This window comes from Hirundo rustica, chromosome 22 (genome assembly GCF_015227805.2).
Source record: "Hirundo rustica isolate bHirRus1 chromosome 22, bHirRus1.pri.v3, whole genome shotgun sequence".
In the NCBI taxonomy this organism is placed as follows: Eukaryota; Metazoa; Chordata; class Aves; order Passeriformes; family Hirundinidae; genus Hirundo; species Hirundo rustica.
This window is the reverse complement of record NC_053471.1, coordinates 6431060-6455492: the sequence shown is the minus strand read 5'-3', so window position 1 is coordinate 6455492 and position 24433 is coordinate 6431060. Positions and strand designations below refer to the sequence as shown.

Here is a 24433-nt window from a genome sequence, read left to right as displayed (position 1 = left end):
GGGTGGGCAGCAGCGGGGCCCGGCCGTGTCCCCGCGGGTCCGGGTCCCCCCCGGGTCCCCCCCGGTCCCCCCCGGGCTGGCGGCGGCCGGTGCTGGCCCCGCCGTCCGTCGCTCACCCCCTCGCCGCCGGCGCGGCGCTTCCCAGCGCCTCCGCTGTTTAAATGGGCCAAGTTAGAGAAGCGGCGGCGGCGGCGGCGGCGGCGGCGGAGGGAAATCTTGTTTGGTCAGAGTCTCCGAACTGTGCGGTGACTTCTGAGCCCCGATCAATACGTGTCTGTCCCGGCTCGGGGGGCCCAGCCCGGCCCGGGCGGCGCTCGGGGGCTGCGGGCGGCGGCGCGGGCAGCGCAGAGCCGGCGGGGATGGCACTGTAGATATCCGCGTGTCTGTGCGTGTGTAGATGAGTTTATATTTATATATATGTATATAGATATGTACACAGAGGGATAGGGAGCGTAACACCGCGTTTCTGAACATTTCCTGCAGGAGTGGGGATTAAAACCCAACTGGCGGGGATCATAAAGGCTTCGGTGGGAGCGGGGCGAGTCTGCAGCGCGCAGGTGAAGGTGGGCGGCCCCGGGGAAAGTTCGCCGCCGCCCGGGTGTCTGGAGCCCCGCGGGCAGAGCCGGCACCGGCCGGGGCTCCGTCCTCCCGGCGGGCGCCGGCGGGGCGGGGAGGGGTCGCGGAGCGGCGGCGGGGGCGCAGCGTTTAATTTTAATTATTGCATATAAATAAATAAACCAGGTGTCAGTTTAAAGGAAGCAAGGGGGCAGGGTGAAAGGGGGCTGGCTGGGCGGCGGGGAACCCTCCAGCCTGGCGAGAAGGTGGGTTGATCTAGGGGAATCAATAAGCTTTTCTTTTTTTTTTTTTTTTTTTTTTTCCCCTTTCCCCCCCCCCCTTTTTTTTTTTTTTTTCCTTCCCTTAAACCAAAATAATGTCTACGGCAGCAGAGACCTCTCCGAGATGTCAGGTATTAGTCCGGAGGGGCAGATCTGCGAGCCACACAGCAGCGCCCGGGTCTACGGTACATTAGGCTCTCCGTGGGAGAGGGATCCCAGACAGCTCTGCTGGGGAGCCAGCCCAGGAGATTTGTTAGCGGGCTGCTCCGGGGGATACCAGCCACCTCCGGCACCCGAGCGCCAAAGGTGCTTGTGCTGCTGCTGCTGCTGCTGCTGGCGCATTTCATCCAAACTCCAGCCAGAGCCAGGGCAAGTTGAACCGGAGACATCGGAGCCGCTGTGCTTTGGAGAGACGAGGGCGCACGGGGAGCGCGGCGGCACCATGCCTGCTATCAAGAAGGAGCGACTTGACAGGGAAGAGATGGCCCTGGCAGCTTTTAACCAGCCCGTGGAAACCTTACCTGACTACCTCGCGCCTCTGGCCGCCGCTGCCATTCCGGTGGTCACCCCGCACCCGCCGGCTTACGACCAGATCTTTGCCCACCGCGCGTACCTGGGCTTCCACGAGCCCCACCACCCCCACCCGCACCACCCCCACCACCTCCCCGAGGACCTGATGCTGGAGAGGTTTTCCTCCATCCCGGATTTCCAGCCCTTCTTTGACAACGGAGAGCCTTGCATCGAGGTGGAGTGCGGGGAGAACAAGGCGCTGCTCTACATCAATAAGTTGTGCCAAGGGAGCAAAGGACCCTCTATCCGGTACCGGGGAGAGTGGCTCACCCCCAACGAGTTCCAGTTTGTCAGCGGCAGAGAGACGGCCAAGGACTGGAAGCGCAGCATCAGGCACAAAGGTAAAGGCAGCGCTCGCCGTGCGCGGGGTCCCCGCTCCTCCTCAGCATCCTCCCTCTCGCCCCCGTGCTCGGGCAGCGGCATCCGCGGGGAGCGCAGCGCCCGCCAGCGTCCTGGGCAGCGCCGAGCCCCCGTCCCCTGCGGCCGTGCCCCCTCCCCCGCGCACCCCCGGGCCCTTCTCTGCCGGATCCCCGCGCCCCGGAACCGCCGAACTTTTCCGAGCCATTCGGGAACGAACGGTTGCGTTTTGGGGGGAAGGGTTTTTGGGAAGGGGGGGATGGCGGGGGGGTGAGGGGGATTTGGGGGGCTCCTCTCCGCTGGCGAGAAGTTTGATTCTCTCCGCGGGCGGCGGCGGGGTGCGGACCCCGGGGCTCGGGGTGGTCGCCTGCCCGGCGGCGGAGCCGGCGCCGCGGGGAGCGGCAGCGCGGCCCGGCCAGGCACCGGCGGGGCGGCGGGCGGGGCGCAGGGGGTGTTCCCCTCGCAGCTGGGTGGTGCGGGACCTCCGCCGCGCCGGCGGCTGCTGACGGGCGCCTGCCCTGCCTCCCTCCCCTCCCCGCCCGAGCCGGCGCCGCAGTCGCGGCTCCGCGGCGGAGCTGCTGCTGCGGGCGGCAGGTGGAGAGCGGGGCCGGGGGGAGCGGCGGGGGCGGGCGGGCGCGGCCCGGGCGGCACGTAATGAGCCGAGAGCTGGAGGTGTCGGCCCGGGGGGCCGAGGAGCGATTAGGAGGTGACTGACACCTCGCCTGGGTTATTGATCGCCAGAGAGCGGGGGCAGCGCTTCGGGGCCGCGCTAATTGTCGCCGCCTCGCGCATCGCGCCCGTTTCTTTTATTCCTGGGCTCCTGCTGCCTTCGGGAAGCCTCAGCCGCTCTGGGGTGAGTCAGGAGGAGCGAGGCGCAGCGCACGGAGGAGCAGCGGGAGGTGCCCGGGGCCGTGCCCGGTGCGGGGGCTGCGGGAGCTGGGGGAGCGCCTCCGGCCGCGGGGCTGCGGCAGCGCCGGCACCGAGCCCGGGCAGGGCTGCGGGGCTGTGCGGGGCTCCGCTGCGGGGTTGTGCCGGGCTCCCCTGCGGGGAAGTGCGGGACTGTGCGGGGCTCCCCTGCGGGGCTGTGCGGGGCTCCCCTGCGGGGACCTGCGGGGCTGTGCGGGGCTCCGCTCCGAAGGGACCTGCGGGGCTGTGCGGGGCTCCGCTCCGAGGGGACCCCTGCGGGGCTGTGCGGGGCTCCCCTGCGGGGCTGTGCGGGGCTCCGCTCCGAGGGGACCTGCGGGGCTGTGCGGGGCTCCCCTGCGGGGACCTGCGGGGATGTGCGGGGCTCCCCTGCGGGGCTGTGCCGGGCTCCCCTGCGGGGACCTGCGGAGATGAAGCTGGCTGCAGGGCAGGCGGGGATGGGTGCTGGCAGGCAGGCAAGGGGAGGGCTGTTTGTATGGAAGCAGACGCGTGCCTCCCCCTCCCCCCTTCCCTAAATACTTTCCTTTTATAAACGTGCTGATTCTTTTTCTTCTTCTCCTTTTTTCTTCTCCTCTGCATACAGGGAAAAGTTTGAAGACTCTTATGTCCAAAGGAATCTTACAGGTACATCCTCCAATCTGTGATTGCCCTGGGTGTCGAATTTCGTCTCCAGTGGTAAGATTATTGTTAAACTATGTGCTTTGGTTAAGACATCTTCCCTCTCCTCTGCCTCCCTCCCTTAAAAAAAAAAAAAAAAAAAAAAAGAAGCAAAAAAACAACACCCAACAAAAACCAAAACAACAAAACCCTTTGCTTCTGTGCTCGTGGAGCCGTGATCTCTGAGGGTCACGGAGGCTGCCAGAGCCCTGCCTGCACTGTGAGGGTTCCAGCAGGGTTAGAGGTGAGCAGAGAGGAGCTTGGAAGCAGAGCAGACGGGAAGAGCAGTGTTGGACCTGAAGGAAGCAGCTCTCGGTGGGATTTTCTGCTTTTCAGGGGGAGAGGCAAATCATTGAGGAGCCTCTTCCGTATTCCCACCCCTTGGTTTCTGCGCGCTGTGCAGAGGTGTGAAAGTGGCTAAATAAAGCAAAAGGGAAATGTAATTGTGCCCACGTGTTAGAGTCAGAGCAGCGCAGTGTACAAACCCTCGGTAGCTGCATGAGGAGCAGCTCGGGTGCTCACAGCTTGAGCATCGCTCCTGGCATAGATCCGTTACGGCTTCTATGGATCTTCCCTTCCCAACTTTTGGGTTCCTTGTGCGTTCTTGCTTTTATACTCAGACTTCCAAAATCTCTCATCAGCGTTTTCGTGGAAAAGGTGTTGATGCTGTAAATAAAAGGCGACTGAAATCGTAGTAAAGTCAGGCCTTAAAAGAGTTCATCGTGTGTAAAAACAGCCATGAAGTACAGTAACATCCAACTGGGAGGGCTGAGGTGTTGGTTTGGGGAACTGAAGCAGCTCTTGGTCTGAAAGAACAACAATGACTTAAGACATTGTCAGTAGCGCTGTGGAAACAGGTACAGGTGGAAATGATGTGCTTTTATCCACTGGAAATCAACCATTTTGGATTTTGTTGCTCGCTGGGGTCGAGTGGACAATCTGTATTCACGTGCAGTGTCTCTGTGATTGGACATGACAGGGCCGGGAGCTGCAGTCCTTGCTGCGCGGTGTCCGTGCGTGCACGGCTGTGTTACACCCCCACGCTGCCGAGGGAAGGGGCTCGGAGCAGTCACCAGCACTTCCATGAATTAACGGGGAGATGTGTCCTGCCTGCCTGGTGCGGCATTTGACAGCAGCTGCGCTGGGACCTGGCTCTTGCCAGCTCCTGGAGTTGCAGGGGCAGCGTGTGATGCGCGGTGCGAGCAGCTTTCTCCAGCTGTGAGTTTCGCCTGTGCTTTAGTTGCCAGCTGTGGGGCTCAGAGCCAAAACGCTGCCAGTGACAGGGATGTGCTGCTGTTGTGGGGGTGCTGAGAAGTGCCTGGCCAGGTGACGCTGCTGCTGGGCGTTTTCTGGGCTAGCGGTGGCCAAAAGGTCATAATGCACTTTGCCAGCAGCAGCATTTTCAGGAGCTGTGCAGGGCTAGGTGCGTTTCCAGGTGGGAAGACAGCTCTGCATGAAACCAGAGTCTGGTGCTGCCTTGGAGAACTGGCTTTGGAAAGTACAGACAGGGAAAAAGAGGTTGGTGCAGTTCTGGGAAAGGAGAAATAAATCTTTCTGGACTTGCTTCCCACTGCTGCCCCAGCTGGGAAAGGGGGTTTGGATGTCAGAATTTGCACAGCAAGGCCAGAGCCCGGTGAGGATTTTTGTCAGAGCTGTTTCTCAAGGCTCCCTGCACTTTCTGTGCTGTATTAGCGCATGTCCCTGACCAAAGAACACTTCCACATTTTGAACCTGAAGCCTTTTAGCAGTGCTTTGTGGCGGCCACATGCACTGCACATCCAGAACAGTCACACCAGGAGGAGGGTTAGGAATTGGGCACGGTTTATATTTCCCATTTAGTGACTGCCCGCTCAAGCACCGCTGAGATCCCAGGGCCGATTCCCCTCAAAACAGAAAGGCTTTGTATTGTACAGTGCAGGTGACAGAGCCTGGCAGTGCCTGGTCCTCGTGTGATCCGCTGGGGTGTGCAGGTGGGGAGCCGACCCTGTCTGCAGCGGGTTCCACTGCTCTGAAATCAGTCCTTGGACAGCGGGAACAGGCCGGGAAATCTCCAGCAGTGCCTCTGGAAGGGGCAAAGCAGCCGCCTGTCGGGGTTTGCATCTCCCGCTGGCAGCAAAGGCAGCGCTCCTGGGGCTGGTGACATCCTGTGTGTCCCCTGCGGGACGGTGACATCCCGCGTGTCCCCTGCGGAGCGGTGACATCCCGGGTGTCCCTGTGGGAAACGGTGACATCCCGAGTGTCCCTGTGGGAACAGTGACATCCCGCGTGTCCCTGCGGAATGGTGACATCCCGTGTGTCCCCTGCAGGACGGTGACATCCCGTGCCCCTGCGGGACGGTGACATCCCGCGTGTCCCTGCGGAACGGTGACATCCCGCGTGTCCCTGTGGGAACGGTGACATCCCGCGTGTCCCCTGCGGAGCGGTGACATCCCGTGTGTCCCTGCCAGCCCGGCCGGGCGGGCGGCAGCGCCGGGGGCTGGCAGCAGCGGCAGCGCCGGCTCCGAGCCGCTGCCCGGGTCCCTCCCGCGGTCGGGGGGGAGAGGAGGGCTCGGTCTGGAAAGGAAATTGCAGCGAGCCGCAGCCCCCGGGCTGGCAGCGCCCCCGGGCCGGGCTGAGCCCTCCCCGCTCCCCGCAGGGCTCCGAGCCCCGGTGCCCCCCGGTGCCCCCGGCCGCCGCCGGCGCCGCGTTCCCCGCCCGTGTCCCGGGGGGGCCGGGGCCCGGCGCCCGCCCCCCGCCGCCCGGCGCTGCTCGCTCGCTGCAGCTGCAGACGGGGCCGGCGCCGGGCCCCGCTCCGCCACCGACCGCCGGTTTCCTGCGCGGCTCGGGGGGAGCGGCCCCGCCGGCGCCTCCGCCCCCGACCGCCCCCGCACCGGCGGCTGTCCGTCCATCCATGCGTCCATCCGTTCATCCATCCATCCATCCATCCGCCCGTCCCTCCCTCCCCTGCACGCTGGGGCTCAGAAGGGCTGAGGTTCCTCCCTGGGCACAGCCGTGGGGAAGCAGGGTCTGCCCCCGGGCTCTGTGCCCTCACAGAGGTTTTTGCCATCTGGACGGGAGAATGGCACAGGTTTTGGGGAGGCACAGGATGCCAAACCTTCCCAGAGTGAGCTCCGGATGTGAACAGGGCTGTCCCCCCACATTTGTACCTGCCAGTTTGGGGCAGGCACGGTTCATGTTGTTTGGAGCCCTGGATGGATTCCAGTCCGTCTGGGTGAAACCCATTCCCTCCAGGGTTCCCTCTGCCCCGTGAGCTTCCCTCTGCTCCAGTCCCCACCCCTGCATTCTCTCCATCTCCGCTTCCAGGGCTGCTCTTGGAAGCGGCTGTGAGCTTCCACAGCCTGAGGGAGGGGAGATCAGCTCTGAAACCCTCACTGATGAGCAGAATACCTCAGATTTGGGAGGTCCAGCATCACACCTCCGGGATAACAGTGGGCCTTGCATACCCTGATACACTCGGTTGTTTCCCTTGTCAGACAGAGTGTGACCCTTGCTGTGTTTTCCATTCTTGCAGTGCTGCCTCTCCAAGGGGTTAGGGCTGGAGACTGGCTGCTCCTCATCCTCTTCTCCCGTCATTTCTTGGACAGAGCAGCCCTTTTGGGGTTCAGGTAGAGAAGAAAGACCCATTTCCCCAAAGCTGTTGTGACATGGCCACGTTCAAACAAAGCAAAACGAGCAATAAATGATGTTTGGGTTTTGCCCCATCTCGGTCACACGCAGACACACGGGTGGCTGTGCACGGCTGGGGCACTGACAGTGGGAATTCGTTTATTTGCTGGGGCTGTGTTTTGCTCTTGGTTTGATTTATATGTGATTCCTTTTATTTGCTGCCTTTTTTTTTCCTTTTTGTCGTCGTGGTTGTTGTTTTCCTTTGCTGCCCTGAGGTTCAGGCGTCAGTCCAAGACTTTGTCAGGGATGGAAAGAGGAACTATCTGCTGCTGACTTCAAAAACGTCAGTAATGAGCAAAATCTGTTGTTTAGCCCTGAGGTTTCCGAGCCTTCTCCTGGTGCCTGTTTTGGGTGCAGGGGTGGGAGGCAGCTCGGTGTCACCCCCGGGAGTGGCTTCGTGCCCCTCGTGGCGCTGGCCTCTGGCTGCATCTCCTTTCTGTCCTTCCCTGGTGTTCCCCTCCTGGAGCTCCACGGTCTCCTTGGAGAGCCAGGAGCAGAGCAGCACCTGGGCAGGGAAGGGAGATCCTGAGCTGATGGGATCCAAAGCCAGAGGCTTTGACCAAACGGGGAATCCCCCACACCAGGCACGAGTCCTCCAGGAGAACTTTCCTATGGTAAGAGGACTTTGTCTGCTGGAGAATTTCCTTGGCTGCAGAAGCAGGATTAATTCTGAAAATTCACTGTTAACCGAATAGATTAGATTTAGGTTCCTTTCTGGGCTTTGGGATGGGAGCTGGAGAATGTTGGGGTTTATGTTCAGGGAACTGTTTTCATAACTTTGCCTTTGTGTCCCTCAGGGCTGCCTTGTGAATGTGGAAAAAGCCCCTCTGTAAAGCAGACTTATAAACCTCCAAATCCCCCCAAGGTCTTTGGCACAGTCTGTTGATTTTTATTTGTGGTTTCATGCTGATTTGGCTTGTTGCTTTTAATCCAGCACATTTTAGTTCAGGTTAGTGTTTGTTGGAGGTTTTGGAGACAGATGGGCTTTCTTTTTGTTTGTTTGCAGGGTTTTTTTGTTTCTGTTTTGATTTTTTAGAGGACTTGGCCCAGGTGCATTTTAACCTGTGTTGCACTGCAGACTTGCAAGTTCAGCTTGCATTCATAACAACTGAAGTTGATTCAAACCCTGTCAGATTTGAGCTTTATGGAGGAACTGGAGATAAGGTGAATCCTGCTCTGGAACGGGGTGAGAGCCTCCCAGAGCCCATCCAGCGCTGGGCAGGGTGCTGGGGTCGGGTCCAGCTCGCAGGGTTCTGCTCTGAGGGCAGAGGGAACCTCTGCGCTGCTGCTGTCACAGAAAGGTCCCGAAAATCCACCGCTTTGGGCTCCGAGAGCGCTCCAGCAGGGGATTCTCAGGGGCAAACAGCTGGAAATGGGAATCAGCGTGGCTGGGAGAGGAGCCCTGGAATGCTCTGTGTGCTGGAAGCGATTCCTGACGGTCCAAGCTCCGCTCCTGGGGCTGCAGGGTGGGTGCTGCTCCAAGAAAAGGAGCAGTTATTGTTCTGTGCACAGGCAAGGCAAACCCAGATCAATGGCACTGAGAGTGCCAGCGCAACGCCGAAGGATTTAATTTTGTGGATTATTAAATACCCTCTGGAAAGGAAAATATTAATTGGATTGCAGGCTCGTGAGTGAACAGCGGAGGTGCAGAAGCAGCTGTGGCTTAGGAAAATAATTTTATCTTACAGGGGGCTTTAAGGAGCTCCAGGGGGGCGAGGTGTGCCCTCGTGCAGAGCTGGGGTGAAGATTTCTGCTCTTCCAGGGAGCAGCGAGGAGACAGTGGAGGAGAAAGGTCTCGTGTGATGGAAGGGCACAGGAGGAGCCCTGTGCGAGGTCAGTGCTTGTGCAACCCTGGCCTGGAAGAGAGGGAAGGAAAATCTGTGCTGAGCTCGGTGTGTGAGCGAGCAGATCTGCTCCCGGGATGCTCCAAGGCTGCAGGGGGTGGGTTCCTTGCCCCACAGCCAGCATGGGGCTGATTCCCTGGCAGTGTCCTGGGCTCTGCTGTAGCAAAAGGCAATTTCTGAGCCCCCAGCCCCTCTGGGGGAGAGTCTGACCCAGGAAATTGGCAGCTGCAGCCAGCACTGCTGCCTGGTGCTGGAATTCTCCAGCTCTGAGGAAAAGGAAGTGAAGCCTGGGAAGAAGGACAGACAAATAAATGTAGAGAAGCAGGGGAAGCAGCATCATCTCGTTAGCGCCGTGTCAAGGGCAGCGTAAAGGTGACACAGGAGAAGTAATTTTGCTGTCAAAATTATTTAGAGATGTCATTAAACTGCTTAGGGCTGTCTGTGGTGCTTCAGGGCACAGACACCTGGTTTTAATTTGCGCTGCTGTGTGTCCAAACGCTCTGGCCTCGCTCAAGGTGCTCGCTTGGAGCCTGGTGGCGAAAGCCTGCAGTGAGCTGGGAGCTGAAAGGCAAAGGGGGACCCAGAGCGGGATGAACTCCCCCATAAACCTCCTTAATCTAAAACTATCAGCCAGTGGAGGTGTGCAGGGATGATGAACTTCTTGTTCTGGTTCAGTTGTGGGACAGGGAGGGCAGAGAGCAATTTCCTACTGGAAGCCTGCAGGAGCCATCCAGGGCCAGGTTGGACGGGGCTTGGAGCAGCCTGGGGTGGGGAAAGGTGTCCCTGCCACGGCACGGGGTGGAACCCAGGGTTCCTTCCAAGCCAGACCAGTCTGGGATTTTGTGATTGGCTCCAGACTTTGGAAAAGAAATCCCCTCTGTTTTTATTTAATTATTTCTTGGCCAAAATATTACACCTACAAAATTGCTTTTTTTGTTCTCTGTATTTTTCTTTTTCTGCCTCGTTTGTTTCCTTTTGTGGGGTTTGTTTGTGTTTCCTTCCTGGTGCCCTGTCCTGCCCTGTTCCTCCTATGCCCAGTCTGTTTCCTTTACCTGGAAAATGTTGTGGTGCTCAGGAGTCCTTCCTTGGCATCTTCCCTCCCTTCTCCCCTCTGCTCAAATGCATCATCTTCCCTTCCCCAGCTGCAGAATTCAGCATTCTCACCATTTCAGGGCTGCCTTTTCCTGCTGGGACCTGCTCAGCTCCCTCACTGCTGTCCCAAACTTGCCTTTTCCAGCGGAGGGCAGGGCAGGGCTCTCCTGGAGGGTTCGTGGGTGCTGCAGGAGCCAGGAGCGCTTTGTAGATAAACCAGAGCTGTGCTCTCAGCCTGCTCTGTCCACACTGCATTTCCTTCCTGTTGGTTTTGGCTCTTGTTTTAGCCCAAGTGAGGACAGGGAGGAAATGACACATTCCCCTGGGTCAGAAATACAATCTGATAAGGGGTTTTCTTGTAACAGCCTTGGAGGGATGAATGGAGGGAATTCCCAAGCACTGAAAGGTTCTTGCTCATTTATTCTGCCTCTAGTCCATGGGAAAATTGTCCTTTTCACTTTATTTCGCACGTGGATACAAAGCCAGGGGATCTGGGAAGGCCATCAAGCCCAAATTTGCCCTGGTTTTTGACTAGCTGCACAGAAGTATTGCTGCACATCAAATCCCTCATGGTCAGGTCTCTTCAGTCCCCGTGCAGAGCAGGTTCTCCAGTGTTCTGCATCTGCAGCTGGGAGGAAACTCAGGGCAGTGGAGGCAGTGTCCGCTTGGGGTGACACCCACAGGCACCCGCCGGGGCTGAGAACGGGAATTCCAGAGGACTGGGAAGGAGGAAACCTTGGGAGCTTTTGGTGATGGAAGAGGCACAGGGCAGAAAATACAGAGCCTGCAAGATTTCTGGTGTCAGAGCTGCAGCCCGGCTGTGCTCGCTTGGAGCCGGTGCCCACTTCGGGGCTGGGATTGATCTCAGCGGCAGCTCTGGGGTCTTAAACGACTTGAGCTCACCTGGGCCTCTAAATCACCGCAGCTCCTGGGTGGGAAAGTTGCCAGTTCCCTTTGAGGAGCCAGAGCTCCCTGCCGGGAGCATCCTGCGCTGGGTTTGTGTTTATTGGAGCTCTGGGGCTGGATCCCAGAGCGGGGCCTCTCCGTGCCCCTCCGTGCCCCTCCCTGCCCCTCCCTGCCCCTCCCTGCCCCTCCCCGCCCCTCCCTGCCCCTCCCTGCCCCTCCCCGCCCCTCCCTGCCCCTCTCTGCCCCTCTCTGCCCCTCCCTGCCCCTCCCTGCCCCTCCCTGCCCCTCCCTGCCCCTCCCTGCCCCTCCCCGCCTGTCCCTGCCCCTCCCCGCCCCACCCTGCCCCACCCTGCCCCACCCTGCCCCCACCCTGCCCCTCCCTGCCCCTCCCTGCCCCTCCGTGCCCGTCCCCGCTCCAAAGCTCCCCTGTGACCCGGGCCCTGCCTTTGGTCCCCGCAGGGGTGTGAGAGGTGCCGCTGGCTGCGGAGCCGCTGTTGCTGGGTTGCCAGGGCAACCAGAGATGGCCCCTGACGACAGGAAAGGGCAAACATTCCTTTCTGCTCCAGTCTGGAGCATCAGTGATTGAATGAGATTAGATGGAATTAGATAATCCTGAAATTCACAGTGATTTGATGCCAGACCTTTATTAAATAAGTAAAAGTACCAGCCCTTATAATAAAAATGAATTCTTTTAGATCAATAACTTTCCCCCCTGCTCGTCACAGCCGTGATTCTTGAGATCTTTTTTTCTGTGGCACGGGGTGAACCTGCCTTTTTCTTTTTTTAAAATTTTATTTATTTTTTCTCTCCCAGAGGGGACAATAATATCAATCCCTCTTTTTATTTCCCCCTTGTGATTCACCCACTTAACCCTAAAGTACCCTGCGAGGTTCCTCGGGGATGATTCAGTGCACTGGAATTTACTGCTCTGGGGTTACTTAAACACTGCACACCATTACTGTGAGGAGTTACAAGGTTTTAGGGTTAAACTAGATGAAAATACATGAAAATTCGCCACGAATGGCCTGGTAGCTTTTTGTTCCCTGTGTGTCCGGACTCTTGGGACCTCACCCGTGCCCGGCTCAGCTCAGAGGGACGATGGCATCGCGTTCACCGCGGTAAATGTGGGTTCGCAGGGGCTGGGGGCTGCGCCGGGCTCCCAGGCAGCGCGGATTTACAGCGCTGCAGCTCCTCTGTCACCTCCAGCCCGGTGGGGCAATCGGGGCTGTCCTGGCCCTCGAGCAGCCCCGGCTTTTCTCAGGCCGTGTTGGCCCTTCCAGAGCAGGGGGTTGGTTTATTCAGGGTTTATTCAGGTAGATTTTTTGTGTGGTGCAGCCCCACACACCCCTGCTGCGGGTGTCGCAGGCACAGTGGACAGTTCACGGTCTCACCGCAGAGCCGGGCTGCTCCTCTGCAGGATCCTTTTAATTCTGAATTAAAATCTAATTCATTTTCTAATCCCTGCATTAGCAGTGTGATTTCTTAAAGACATCTTTGGCTTGAAATTCATGAGCTGCTCGTGCAGGTCTGGATCTGGGCTTGTTTGTATCAGCGATGTGGATCTGGGTTTTTTTCTTTTTTGAAGTCTCACCTTGCTGTGATGGATTTCTCAGGACTAAGTTCAGTTAAGAGTAATTCCACGAGGCTGGGGAGCATTTCTGTTCCCTGGCGTGTGCAGAGGGCAGAAATCATCCTTGCTTTGGGAGGATTTAGTTCTGCCTTTGATGTGTCTGCTGTTGTCTTTAAATCGCTGTAGGACCTGCAAAAAGCGTGTTCAAGGGATATTTGAAATGACGTGCTCTGAGTTGCTGCGCTTTTCCTTTAGCTGAAAACTTCCATCCTGAGAGTCACTCCCGTGTTGTGCTGGGGCTCCTCCAACCCCCTGCGCTGCTTTTCGTGGCAAGCTCTGGAAACAGGAGTGGAAACTCTTTTCTCCTCCCCATATCTTAAGGAAATACCGGCATGGAGCAAAGTGGGAGAGAGGGAAGGAGAGGAGGCTGGGAGATGGGTGAGTGGTGGGTGCTCAGAGCAAATGGATCTGCCGGGAATAACCCCACCCTCACCGGCAGGAGAATGGGACAAGTGGCTCATTGTTAGGATCCTGGAATGGTTTGGGTTGGGAGGGACTTTAAAGCCCTAAAATCCCATCCCAGCCCCGGGGCAGGGCCACCTTGCCCAGCCCAGGCCCTTGGGAGGATTCAGGCAGGCAGAATTCTCCTTGCAGGGCTCAGACTGCACATTCACAAAGTTGTGTGGTGTCAGAGCAAATTCCTCACAGAAATCCAAGCACATTGCGCCGGCACTATTGTTTCAACAGAAAGAGATATATTGGTTTAACATCTTTTCCATTAACAAGCTTTAATTTGCATAAATTATATCACCCTCTGTTAATTTATTATTACCTGTTCAGTCTCCTCTATTTCATTATTTCTCCTGGGGGTTATAAAATTACTTGGATTATTCTGCTTAAGCTTTTTAAAATACAGTCGCAGTGCTGTGTTTTCCCATTTACCCTGTATTTCCTGGCTGCTGCTCCAGCTCTCCCTCCTGTCTGTGTGCTCTGGTTTTCCCCTGGAGCTCCCAGTGTGAGCCCAGGTGGGTCCGAGCTGTGCTGAGCTGTGACCCCAGCCCGTCCTGCCAGGGCGGAATCCTGCAGCATCCTCAGCCTCCCCTGGAGTTTGTCCCGAGTGCCAGTGCAGGGCTGTGCTCGGGAGGATGGGGGACACATGAACCCCCATTTCCAGCAGGAAATTCCCCCCTGCCCTGCTCCCTCCCACCCCTCCTGGAGGAGCCTCCCCAGCGCTGCTGGCACCGAGGGCCAGGCGTGTGAGCCCTGCCTGGCACCCAGCAGCTCGCTGTGCCCGGGCTGAGAAAGCTGCCATATGCTGGGGGAAGCGCAGGGAGGGAGAGAAAACCTTCCCTGCGAGGCTGTCTGCGTGTTCTGGGAGTGTGGGGAGAGAAAACCTTCCCTGCGAGGCTGTCTGTGTGTTCTGGGAGTGTGGGGAGAGAGAAAACCTTCCCTGTGAGGCTGTCTGCGTGTTCTGGGAGTGTGGGGAGGGAAAACCTTCCCTGCGAGGCTGTCTGCGTGTTCTGGGAGTGTGGGGAGAGAGAGAACCTTCCCTGTGAGGCTGTCTGTGTGTTCTGGGAGTGTGCACAGGGAGAAAACCTTCCCTGCGAGGCTGTCTGCGTGTTCAGGGAGTATGGGGAGAGAGAGAGAACCTTCCCTGTGAGGCTGTCTGTGTGTTCTGGGAGTGTGGGGAGAGAAAACCTTCCCTGTGAGGCTGTCTGTGTGTTCTGGGAGTGTGCACAGGGAGAAAACCTTCCCTGCGAGGCTGTCTGCGTGTTCTGGGAGTGTGGGGAGAGAGAGAGAACCTTCCCTGTGAGGCTGTCTGCGTGTTCTGGGAGTGTGCACAGGGAGAAAACCTTCCCTGTGAGGCTGTCTGTGTGTTCAGGAAGTGTGGGGAGAGAGAGAACCTTCCCTGTGAGGCTCCGGGATGGTGGAGAAGAGAGAACCTTCCCTTGGAGCCTCCCTGGATGTTCTGTTCCCCCAAAGCTCCCTGGATGTTCTGTTTTCCCCAAATCTCCCTGGGTGTTCTGTTTCCCCCAAATCTCCCTGGATGTTCTGTTTTCCCCAAATCTCCCTGGGTGTTCTGTTTCCCCCAAATCTCCCTGGATGTTCTGTTTTCCCCAAATCTCCCTGGATGTTCTGTTCCCCCAAATCTCCCTGGATGTTCTGTTTTCCCCAAATCTCCCTGGATGTTCTGTTCCCCCAAAGCTCTCAGGATGTTCTGTTTCCCCAAAGCTCCCAGGATGTTCTGTTCCCCCAAATCTCCTGGGATGTTCTGTTCCCCCAAATCTCCCTGGATGTTCTGTTTCCCCCAAAGCTCTCAGGATGTTCTGTTTCCCCCAAATCTCCCTGGATGTTCTGTTCCCCCAAATCTCCCTGGATGTTCTGTTCCCCCAAATCTCCCTGGATGTTCTGTTTCCCCCCAGGCTCCCGGCTGCCCTGGCACTGTTCAATCTGCCAGGGGCTGCTCTGCTCACTCCAGTCCCATCAGGCCGGGGATCAGATCCCGTCAGATCCTTTCTTGTGAAAGAATCCGCAGTTATTATTCCTTTAACTTGTGTTTTTAAACGCCGCTCTTGTCGTTTGTTTACCTTCCCCGCTTTAAATGTGATTTCAGAGGGGATTTTTTCCGGAGTTCCAGCTGGCGCCCGGTGTCCAAACAAAGCCGGGGCTGTGCCTGGTGCTGCTTTGCTCTTGCTGTGTTTGGGAAGGGCTCACCTGCCTCAGCACAGGGCACGGGGAGATCCAGCTGAGCCTCTGGAGAGGTCTGCAGGGATTTGTCCATCTGATCCCTGTTTATTTGAACGGGGCATTTCCTTCTCAGGAGCTGTCTCAGACCTGAGCTGGTGCCTCCAGAGCTAACGGGTGTAAGAGTTGGACCCTGATTTGATTTAACCCTCATTTTGGCTGTTTCTCCATCGGAATTTGGGTTTGTGCTGGGTTTGCGCTGGGTTTTGCCTGTGCAGAGATTAACCTGTGGAATTCAGGGGATGGCGTGCTGTGCTCTGACATTTATATTTTACTTTAGCTTTGAGCTGGAGCGAGGGAAAACCAGAGAAAGATTCCTGGAGCAGGATTTGTCCATGGCAGGGATGTCCTGAGCTGGGAACAGGAATTCCCGGAGCAGGATTTGTCCATGGCAGGATTTTTCCTGAGCTGGGAACAGGAATTCCCGGAGCAGGATTCCTCCCTGACCTTCCAGGCAGGTGTCACCTTGGGGCTGGGTGTGAGCGGGGGAAGAGCAGAGGTGAGAACTGGAGGTGCAGGAGGAAGATGTGATGGAAAACACGCCCAGGTGGGATTTCACTTTCCCTTGCCCAGCCTCCTCCGGTGCAGGCGCTCCCAGGGTGACCCAGAGCTGCTTAGCAGAGCACAAGAGGATCAGGAGCCTCGGAGGAGTCTGTGTCTGCTGCAGCTGCAGGGGGGGAATTAGGATTGGCAGGGTGTAATTGGCAGAGCTTGCGTTTGGCCGGGCTTCTTTGGTTTAAGCAGCCCTGGAAAATCAGCAAGTAAATAATAAATTGGGGCTCAGCAAGTAAATAATAAATTGGGGCACAGCGCAGCATTGGAGGGGGAGGAGTGCCACCTGTGGTCTCACAGTTCCCCTCCTCAGCAGGCACAGCACAGGTAAAATGCACATTTTACCCCAGTTTATCCAGGTGGAATTCCCATCCTGGGACTTTGCGAGCCCAGCACGGGAAGGAGCCCCAGCCTGGGTGATTTACTCGTGCAGGAGAAACCCAGAGAGCCCACGCTGCAAACTCCGTGCTTTTAGTGGGATTTTAGCTGGGGTTTAGATGTGCTGTGTTTTAAAGCAGGGCATGGCAGCTGCAGAATGGCCATCAGCAAAATCCAATTCTGCAGCGAGGTTTGTTTGGGAAATTGAGGGAAACCTGCAAGACTCGCGAATAATCGTGGGCACACTGTGTTCGTTTGGGTTTGTGTGCAGCAGACTGAGGGTTGGGGGGCTCTGGGTGGAATCCCTTCAGGAGCTGCTGGAATCCCTTCAGGAGCTGCTGGAATCCCTTCAGGAGCAGCCTTGCCGTGGTGTGGCACTGGTGGAAGGCTCTGTCCATGGTGTCAGGGCTGCTGGAAGCCACCCCAGCCCACCCTGGGGAATTCCTCAGTGCCTGAGCGGGGAGGGGCCATTTCCAGGTAAAATGTTCCACCTTTAACACTTCCCCTCTGTTTTACTCCAATTAACTTTGGTTCTGGTTTTCGTTTGAGATCAGGGTTGTTGGGTTTTTTTTGACCTTCTCAGGAAACTCTTCCCTCTGGCATTGCCTCTTTTTCTTTCTTCCCTTCCAGCTTCTTGTTTTTCATTCTTTTGATGAATTATTTACCTCTCTTCTGTTATTTTTTTTTTAATATATATTCTCTTTATGTTTACCTTCAAAACACACAACTCCCAACACTCCCCATATCCCCCTGTGCTCCTTGGGAAGCCACTGTATTTATTGGTTGTTCATTTCCCAGTGGTATTTATAAATACAAATGTTGTAAATCCTGTGCTGGCACCTGGTGGTGCTCCCAAGGTGCTGAGCCAGCTGGGAGTGTGTTCGTGGGGTTTTCTGGGGTGCAGGGTTTGTCCTTTGCAGCTGGGAGTGTGTTCCTGGAGTTTTCTGGGGTGCAGGGTTTGTCCTTTGCAGCTGGGAGTGTGTTCCTGGAGTTTTCTGGGGTGCAGGGTTTGTCCTTTGCAGCTGGGAGTGTGTTCCTTGGGTTTTTTGGGGGTGCAGGGTTTGTCCTTTGCAGCTGGGAGTGCGTTCCTGGGGTTTTTTGGGGTGCAGGGTTTGTCCTTTGCAGCTGGGAGTGTGTTCCTGGGGTTTTCTGGGGTGCAGGGTTTGTCCTTTGCAGCTGGGAGTGTGTTCCTGGGGTTTTTTGGGGTGCAGGGTTTGTCCTTTGGGTTTGTTGGTACTCACAGTGTCAGGGTCTGTGGTTCTGGTGCAGGGAGTGACCCAGTGCTGGCAGAACACACCTGAGGGTGTGCTGGGGTCAGGGTGAGTCCCCTCAGGTGTCCCCCACCTGCACCAGCTCAGCAGTGCCAGGACCCCGGCAGGAATTCGGAGCTGTCCTCAGCCTGAGCCTCTCCCGCCGGTGGATTGGCTCCGTGCTGCAGCCGGGAGCACGTACCCAAACCCCACGGAGGCACGAGCAGCACTTGTTCAGAATCAGTTAATTTTTTATTGGATTTGAGTCAGGCTCCATGGCCGAACCCGCCCCGGGGTGGGAGCCAGGGCTGGCTGCAGATAATTGACTTTCTCTTCTGGGGCCACCTCCATCAGGTTCACCTGGGAAACCTCCCTGGCTCTGCCTCTCGCAGGCCTCTGTCCCTGGCTCAGCCACCGAGAGGAATTAAACTAAACAAAATGAAACGTCCCCTCCTCAGCCCTCGGGCTGTTTAACCCCTCATGCACACAAAGGAAAACCAGATTCACTCATCTTTGGAGCCTGCTCAGCCCAGTGCATTCCCACCTTCGGGAGTGACCTCCAGAACCCGCTCCAGGCTCTGCCCAGGCGCTTCCCCACCACTGGGGCTGAGATGTGCTCTGGAGCTGCTGCTGCCCGGGGATGCCAGGGCAGAGCAATTCCTGCAATTCCTGCAATTCCTGCCCACGGATCACACCAGCCCACCTCGGCCCAGCTGCTCTCCTGGAATCCTCCTCTTCCCTCCAGAATAACGGGATCAGGGTGAAAGGAGGGCTTTGCACCCAGAGGTGACACCCTGAGCAGGGGGTGCTGCCACACCGCCTCTGCCCCCTGTCCCCAGCTTCACCTGCATTTGCTTCGTGCCTGCCTGAATCTCTCTTAAAACAAATTTATTCCCACTGTTCTGTAGAATTCCTGGGTCTGGTACCAATGTTTGCTTTCCAGCTGCCAGCTCTCTCTGTAGTCAGGGTAAGAATAAAAACCCCAAACCCCCGAGTTGTGCCTGGAGCCCTTTGCCATCCATCAGCCAGGGGTCACAGGAACTGCAGCTCATGTGCTCAGGCCTCGAAACCTGCAGGAAATCAGTCTTTGTTACACGTGAAATAAAGCAGTCTATGGGGAAAATAACCATAAATGTTCATTATTTGTACAGGAAAATCAATTTGTAGGCCAATTGACCAAATAAAGTAATACAATTTGCTGGGAAATCCCCCAGGTGTGGCAGGCAAATCGCAGAGCAGGGATGGAGGCTGAGGTTTGTGTGGGGAATGTGGAGTGGGAGAGATGTGGGATTCAGGTTTGGATAGGGAATGTGGGGTGGGAGGGACAGAGGCTGGGAAAAGGAGTAAAACTGCAGAAGAGGGTACAGCCCATTGGGGGAGAGGTGAAAATGGCTTTTTTTGGGTGGTTTTACATCATCCTGTGCATGATACCGAGGAAGGTGCTGTGGGGAGGGGATGGCAGGAGCAGGGGGACGGGGACAGGAGCAGGGGGACAGGGACAGGAGCACAGGGACAGGAGCACAGGGACAGGAGCAGGGGGACGGGGACAGGAGCAGGGGGACAGGAGCACAGGGATGGGGACAGGAGCACAGGGACAGGAGCACAGGGACAGGGACAGGAGCACAGGGACAGGAGCACAGGGACAGGAGCAGGGGGACGTGGACAGGAGCAGGAGCACAGGGACGGGCACAGGGACAGGAGCACAGGGACAGGAGGACAGGGACAGGAGCAGGAGCACAGGAGCACAGGGACAGGAGCACAGGGACAGGAGGACAGGGACAGGAGCAGGAGCACAGGGACAGGAGCACAGGGACAGGGGCACAGTGATGGGGACAGGGGCACAGGGACAGGGGCACAGGGACAGGGGCACAGGGATGGGGACAGGAGCACAGGGACAGGAGCACAGGGACAGGAGCACAAGGACAGGGACGGGAGCACAGGGACAGGAGCAGGAGCACAGGGACAGGGACAGGAGCACAGGGACAGGGACAGGGACAGCGAGCTGCTCTCCGGTTTTTCTGCCGCTCCAGAGGCGCAGCAGCGAGGTGTGGGAAGAGAAAAGGAAATGTCTGAAAGCATCCACGCCCTTTGCTCCTTCTCTTCACCTGAGAGGTGGAGCAGGCAAGGAAAGAAAAAAGGGAAAAATCCCCAAGTTTTGCCTTTGTTTAGCAGACAGCAACAGCGTTCGCCCTCAGCTGGTGTAAGTTGACTTTTGCTCCATCAGAACTGACTTGCATTGCCTGAGGACCTCGTTTCACATCTCTGCTTCCTTCTCTGCAACCTCAGGCTGAAAGGGACAAAGTCGTTTGATGTGGAAAGAGACACAGGAAACAGAGAGCAGGACACTTTTCAGCCTTCTTCCAAAGAGGTGTTGAAAACAGGTAGCTCCAAAGGCCTGATAGATTTTCTATCTTATACCTACCTCCCTTCACAGCCTGGAAATTCCAATTGGCTTTTCCAAGAAAAGCGTGGCTCTTGCTCTATTAACAAATTATCCTTTGGGCTTTATAACTCACTGAGAGATTCTGGATGGGAGATGTCCCCTCTGTTCCCAGATCTTGTTCACCCGTTTCTTTAGGGTTTCACAGAACCGCGTTATTAATATTGGTGGGAAGAGCTGCAGCTTTCCTTCTGGGCAACTTCCTTTGGGTTAAAACTTCTGGATTTTCTTCAGTTGCAGCAGGACCCAGTTTCTGCGCCTCCACACGTGATCCTGTGCCCCAAAGAGCTGCCAGCATACCCGGGATAAAGGCCACAAACAGCATCAGGGGCAGGTGATGGCTCTGGTGGCAGAGCACCAGGAGGTCGAGGGAGTTGCTTGGGATTTCTCAGGGAAGTTGTGCTCAGGAGGGATTTTCTTCTCTGGTGCAGACGAGATAAAACAGCCCAGGCCTGAGCTGTGCTCTCAGTGCTGGAGCTGAGAGCTGCTCCGTGCAGCCTGCTGGGGACAGCTGTCCCCAGGGTCTGATGTCCCCTGCTGCCAGCTGTGGTTCCTGCCTGGCTGTGCCCCTTTCCTTTCCTTTCTTGCTCCTCGAGTCACTCCAGGGCCTGTTCCCCGGGGCTGCTGAAGGATGTGACTGTCCCCAAAACCTGCCAGAGCTCTCCTGGTCTGTCTTGCCTTCATTTTGTGCCTGACCATTGTCTCCTGTCAGTGTCCCTCCCCTGCAGAGCGCCTGTCCGGCTTCCCCAGGAGTTCTGCCTGTCACCAGGTTCCTTTGGAAGGTCGAAATCAGTTTTTGGTTGTTTTTTTCCCAGAGAAGCTGTTATTATTCAATAGTTGCTGGCTGTTCCCTCGTGCTCCCCCTTGCTTTGGGCCATCCCTGCTGCGCTGGGACAGTCCCAGTGTGACACTGGTGTCCCTGGGGCAGGTGATGGGGGATGAACCGGGGCATGGCTGGCAGGGAACGCCTCGGGAGTGTTTCATTCCAGTGCCCATGGCTAAACGCTGGGCCAGGAGGGGAGATGAGAGCCCGGCCACCTCCTCTGCCTGGTGCAGATCCCGGAGAGCCCAGGGCTGGCTTTGCTGCTGGAACGGCGGGGCTGGGCTAATGACGGCCCAGGGGACAGGGCAGGATTATCCTGGAAGGCAAGCTGACCCTGGGCGAGGTGTTTACACTAATCACAGCTGAAGGGAAATGCAAACTCTGCCAGTTATTCTACGGGGGGATGTGTGGTCCCCACTGCTGCGTAATGTCCCTAATTAAAGCCATTCCGCCAGGTTTGTTATTTGGAAAAGCAAAAGGAAAATATCCCAGGCTCTCCGAGCCTCCCCCTTTCCTTTTCCCTATCTTTATTATCAATAAAAAGAGAGAGAAAATGCTGTCTGGGCTTGAGGATTTCCTTCACATATGGAAGAGATTTAGAATTCTCCTGCTCCCAGCACAAACCTCCCCCCAGCACTCCCTGGCTGCTCCCTGTGTTCCCCAGATTTACCTGTGCAGAAGGAATGCACGGGCTGGTTTTTTTCTGCAGGTTTGGGTTTTTTTTAATCCAGTAGCAATTATTTTGGAGGGTTGAATCGCAGGCACGTGAATCACCTTGCAGACAGCTTTGATATTTTGACGTGGGAGAAAATTCTTGGGGCGTTTTTGTGCCTTTTGGCGGCCCTGGCTTGGCTGCCGCTGTCCCCAGGGATGCACCTGCTCCTCTGCCGGGGTCAGTTCCCACTGGGATCAGCTCTCCAGGCTTCCACTGGCCTAAAATCCCCGCTTTCATCTGCGTTATTATCATTTTCCGTTCCGTGGAGCTCCTTCTGCCTCGCAGCTCTGGGATCAGTGGAATGCTCTCCAGGGACTGTGCCAGGCACAGCTCTTCCCCCCTCCCTGCCCTGGTGTCAGCTCAGCCGCTCCGACCCCGCTGCGGCAGCAGCTCCCGGCGCAGGGATCCTTCCCTGCCTCCCTCCTGTGCCTCCCCCAGCTCTCCCAGCTCCCTGGATTTCGGGATCCTTGCCTGGGAGGACACTGGGTTGGATGTTGGAGCTCTGCTGTCCCTGCTCAGCCACGCCGAGCGGAATTTCCCCGGAAGGGAAGAAAAAAACCCCCCGGTGTTTCCCATCCTTCTGCTGCTCCTTCCCTCTCATACAGAGATCCACACCCCCAGAACCTGCTGCTGTTCCCAAGCTCTCGGGTTTGTTTTGTTTGTTTGTTTGTTTGTTTAATTGCAGCTGCATCTCTGGACTCGGGTAACTTTAAATAATGCGATTTTTCCCAGGGAAAGGAAACATTCCTGGCTGTGAATTTTTTTTTATTATTTTTAAACAAAGCCACCCCCCACCCTGACAACACTTTTGAGAAGCAATGAAAGCAATTAACGGTGTCAAAAGACCCTGGGAGGGTGGGATGGGGTGGGCTGGGGAGGCAGGAGCACGGGGGGAATGTGGGGTTATGGACTCCATCTCCAGCTGTGCTTCGTTAGCTGCAACCAGAACCCACCAAATTAATGTTTAACGATGGGTGAAGGGAGGGGAGGCTCCTGTGCCGTGCCCTCAGCCCTCGCAGAGGCTCTGGAGGATTGTGGAGACCTTTGGTTACGTTAATTAGAGAGAGGAAAAGGGATGTTCTGCTCGCCATCCCAGGGCTGGGGGAATCCTCCCACAACCTCCGGGGGTTCCCCGAGCTCAGTCACTGCTGGGAAACTCCTCTCAGGCATCCTGGGGCCGTAACCTGCACCCACAGCTGCCCTGCTGGCTGCTCCCCAGCTGTGCCTGGAGAGCAGCTCCTCCCTGGCGAGGTTCTGGAGAGGTTTCTGTGTTTGCAGCTTGGACCAGAGCTCCTCCAGGTCGATGGCAAGAGGATTGATTTTGGAGCAGGTTCTGGGCCAGGCTGCTGGCTACCTTTGTGCTTAATTTGAAAGTGATGTGTGTCTGCTGGTGGATTCCTCTAAACAGATTAGGGAAGTGCAATTGATTCCAAACTGGCTACAGATGAATATAAAAGGCAAAATTGATTGGCTTGGTCTGTTTTAATTTTCTGGGGACGGAGGGACGTAGTAAATAAATAAATGAAACGCGCCCCAAACCTGAGGGTAAGAACACAAACAGGCCTTACAGAATCATGTGGTTAGGGCTGAAATTCTGGGATTGCCAGGGAAGAGCTCTGGTTCCTCTCCCCTTCTGGCTGAGCTTGCTCCCGTTCCTGAGCCGGCTTTGGGCAGAGGCTGCACCTGGGGCACACAGAGGGAAAAGCACCTTGAACACAAAAAGTACTTGAGGACGAGAGATGCACGGTGCATAAAGTGCGTGGTTTCACCCCATTTTCCCATTTGATGCCATTTTTGGCGCAGTGCTGCCCTCTCGGCTGGGACCTGCAGCTCGGGGAGCAGCCGCGGTGGCTCCGGGGGTGATGCCTTCCAGATGGGCTTAGCTCGTTATCACAGCCATTAGGGCCGCCCTTAACGAGCACAACTGGAATTTATTGACAGAGGTAAACAAGTTTTTGTTTGGTATTTGTGGAAAGTTCTTAATTTGTTTAATTAGAAAAGCCTGGGCTCCGCTATCAGCGCTCTCCCCCGCAGAGAGCCCGAGCGGCTTTCCCAGGACTTCTGCCTTTGGCCAGGTTTATTTGGAAAGTTGAAATCAGGCTGGGTTTGTTTTTTTTTTTTTCAGGAGGCTGTTGTTATTTAGGTGTTCCTAAATAGTTGAAGTCAGGGGTTTTTTCAGAGGAGCTGTTGTTATTTAGGTGATCCTGTGCGTTTACTGGCCCTGTTTCACTCACCTTTACCATCCAGAGAACGGGCACAGGGCTGTGCCCTCACTCTCCCTCGCTGGGGCTCCCATCCCTGTTCCATGACTTTGCTGGCTAAAATTACAGATTCTGTGGGGCAGTGGCACTGCAGCCTCCCTGGTTTCCAGGCTGTTTTCCCTGGGCTGCTGGCAAAGCTTTAATTGAATGGTGACGTGGAAATATTTGGTGGGAAATACTCTGGAGACAGAGATTGGTGCCTGATTCTGCTGGCACCTTCCTTTCCTCTCGGTGGGGATGAGATGCAGGCTGGGATGAAGGGGTGGGAGAGGCTGAAAAAAATCAGAAATAGAAGTGCCTGTGCTGGAAAATCCTTTGCAAAGTTTGACCAGTACGAAGTGTGAGCTGTGCAGGGACTGGCAGCTTCTGCTCATCAAAAAGAGCTTTCTGACAGAGGTTAAACAAGTTTTTGCTTGGTGTTTCCTCACCAAATCCTTGTTTTCTTCTCTTTCCCTCTCTCCCTGTCCCCATTCCAAACCCACCCCAGAACCGGGGCCGCCTGGCAGAGAAGAGAACCATCCCCCTGCCCCCCACCAGGGTCCCCAAGAAGGAGCTGAGCTCCATCTTCTCCCACAGCGAGGACAGCCAGGAGAGCGACAAGAGCAATGGGCAGCACCCCGAAGTGAAGCAGGAGGAGGATCTGCACATCAGTATCATGAAAAGAAGGTACCAGTGGGGCTGGGCTGGGGCAGAGCCACAGGGACCCTGGGCAGAGCCTGGTGAGGGCTGAAATCGCTCTGCAGACGTCACAAAGGGCAGCTGGGTGGGGATTTTCAATCTGCTCCTGCCTGGGGTGGCGTTTGCACATCAAATCTTCGCTTGGGTCTCACTCTCTGTCCAGGGCTCT

At 56.6% G+C, this 24433-nt stretch overlaps 1 protein-coding gene across 3 annotated transcripts in view; it reads left to right on the top strand.

The window, feature by feature from the left end:
- Positions 1 to 326: 326 nt before the first annotated feature.
- SAMD11 (sterile alpha motif domain containing 11) overlaps positions 327 to 24433 on the top strand; it is an 82606-nt gene continuing 58499 nt past the window's right edge. The window contains exons 1-4 of one of the 3 annotated variants that reach the window (XM_058423308.1): positions 327 to 385; positions 948 to 1747; positions 3271 to 3362; positions 24074 to 24252. In XM_058423308.1, the coding sequence (XP_058279291.1) occupies positions 961 to 1747; positions 3271 to 3362; positions 24074 to 24252 (1058 nt within the window). In that variant the 5' untranslated portion in view covers positions 327 to 385; positions 948 to 960. Of the gene's footprint in view, positions 386 to 947; positions 1748 to 2434; positions 2617 to 3270; positions 3363 to 24073; positions 24253 to 24433 lie in introns of those variants that run through there. The other 2 variants (XM_058423310.1, XM_058423309.1) reach the window with 2 other exon arrangements.